Genomic DNA, 1513 nt, shown 5'->3' with positions numbered 1-1513 from the left:
GCCCACCCCCTGGTAGGGTAGGAAAAACTGCATACAAAACCCTAGACAGAGAGCCAAAGTTGACAACCCACTTGGGATCCCCTTTGCTCTGCTGGCAGCTTTCCTTTTTCCATTCTCTTACCTGTAATAAAATCTGTCCTTTCATTTACTCATGGTTCATGAATTCATTCTGCAATTTCCTGAGACCAAGACCCAGCAGAGAAATTCCAGTAACATCTTTTGGGGGTTCATCTAGGATCTGCTGTTATAGTGAGCAAAACAAACGCTTGCTTGGCTCTTTCCTTTTTTGACCTTGTATCAAAGGAGACAACACTGGGCACCTGTTGGCCAGTTAAAAGCAAGTAGCACAACCACCAGTCTTCAATGTATGCGTGACAGGCTGCTGGGAAATGGACCTCTGAATCCCCCTCAATCCCCACAAGGGGTGCAGGAGGGAATGTTGGGAGGTTCCTGTACCTATTCCATTTCTGCATTATCTTTCTCAGATTGAAGGCAGGCAAAAGCAGTAGTGAGAGGTCCTGGGGTCTCCCACGATGGATTGACCTCATGGCACCATACAAACCTTCTGAAACCTCCCCCCCACCCCCCCAGCAAGCACTCCCAAGCTCTGTTACTATTAGCCCATGTCTCCTGGGTTCCAGCCCTCTTTACAGCCTATCTGTACAGATAAATGATAGGGTCTCTTCTCCACTTTTGAAAAGGGATCATGCTCACTTTTTTTTTTCTTACACATGAAAAGTCTTTATTAATCCTCTTGTGAAAAATCTATACAATAGCTGCAGATAACATCACTGTAGAGTCTTTAGTCCTTCGCCTGTTATCCAATCTTCAGCTCACTTTTTGCCGGCACCAACATTAGCCTTTGCAGTCCCCCTGACTTTCTTCATTCTGTTCTTGCGTTCCTTTCGCTGCTTTCTTGACATCTTTTTCTTCTCATACAGGCCATGCCTTGCAAGTCTATGTTTGGGTTCATTTTTCTTTGCATAATCCAAAGAATCGTAAATCATGCCAAAGCCCATTGTCTTCCCACCACCAAAGTGAGTTCTGAATCCAAATGCGACGATGACATCAGGTGTGGTCTTGTACATTTTGGCTAGTTTTTCTCTAATTTCTGTCTTTGGTACTATTGCCTTCCCAGGGTGAAGGACATCAATGACCATTTGTTTCCTCTGAAGTAGTGGGTTAGTCATGAACTTCCTGGTCCGGATAGTTACTGTGTCGTTCATGATGGCGGTCGATCCTACTGTGTCGTTCATGATGGCGGTCATCCTCGGACAGCCAGGGAGGAAGAGGCCATGCTCACTATTTGAGGTGTGTTTTCCTTGTGGTTTATGTGCTTTGTTCAGTAATGACTATATGTTGGTAAGGGGCTGCTTTTGTGTGTTTTGTTAAGTTTTTGCTGACTGTTTCTGGTGCTTCCCAGTTGCATTTTGAAGGGTCTTCTCCATTGCCTCTTCCTCCCCAAATTAACCTCAATTGGCTTTTCTGCACATTTGCAAAAGAGGAAAGTGAA

The 1513-nt window shown here is 44.9% G+C and overlaps 1 protein-coding gene across 1 annotated transcript; it reads right to left on the bottom strand.

Moving 5' to 3' along the window:
* Window positions 1–741: 741 nt before the first annotated feature.
* On the bottom strand, window positions 742–1235 carry LOC128582437 (40S ribosomal protein S24-like). Its single transcript, XM_053586362.1, has one exon. It carries the CDS (start codon window positions 1224–1226, stop codon window positions 834–836), a length of 393 nt encoding a protein of 130 aa, XP_053442337.1. The 5' UTR covers window positions 1227–1235; the 3' UTR covers window positions 742–833.
* Between the last annotated feature and the right edge of the window lie 278 nt (window positions 1236–1513).

Source organism: Nycticebus coucang, chromosome 3 (genome assembly GCF_027406575.1).
Source record: "Nycticebus coucang isolate mNycCou1 chromosome 3, mNycCou1.pri, whole genome shotgun sequence".
NCBI classification, from domain to species: domain Eukaryota; kingdom Metazoa; phylum Chordata; class Mammalia; order Primates; family Lorisidae; genus Nycticebus; species Nycticebus coucang.
Note: the sequence above shows the minus strand (reverse complement) of the source record. Positions and strands in the feature narration are given on the sequence as shown.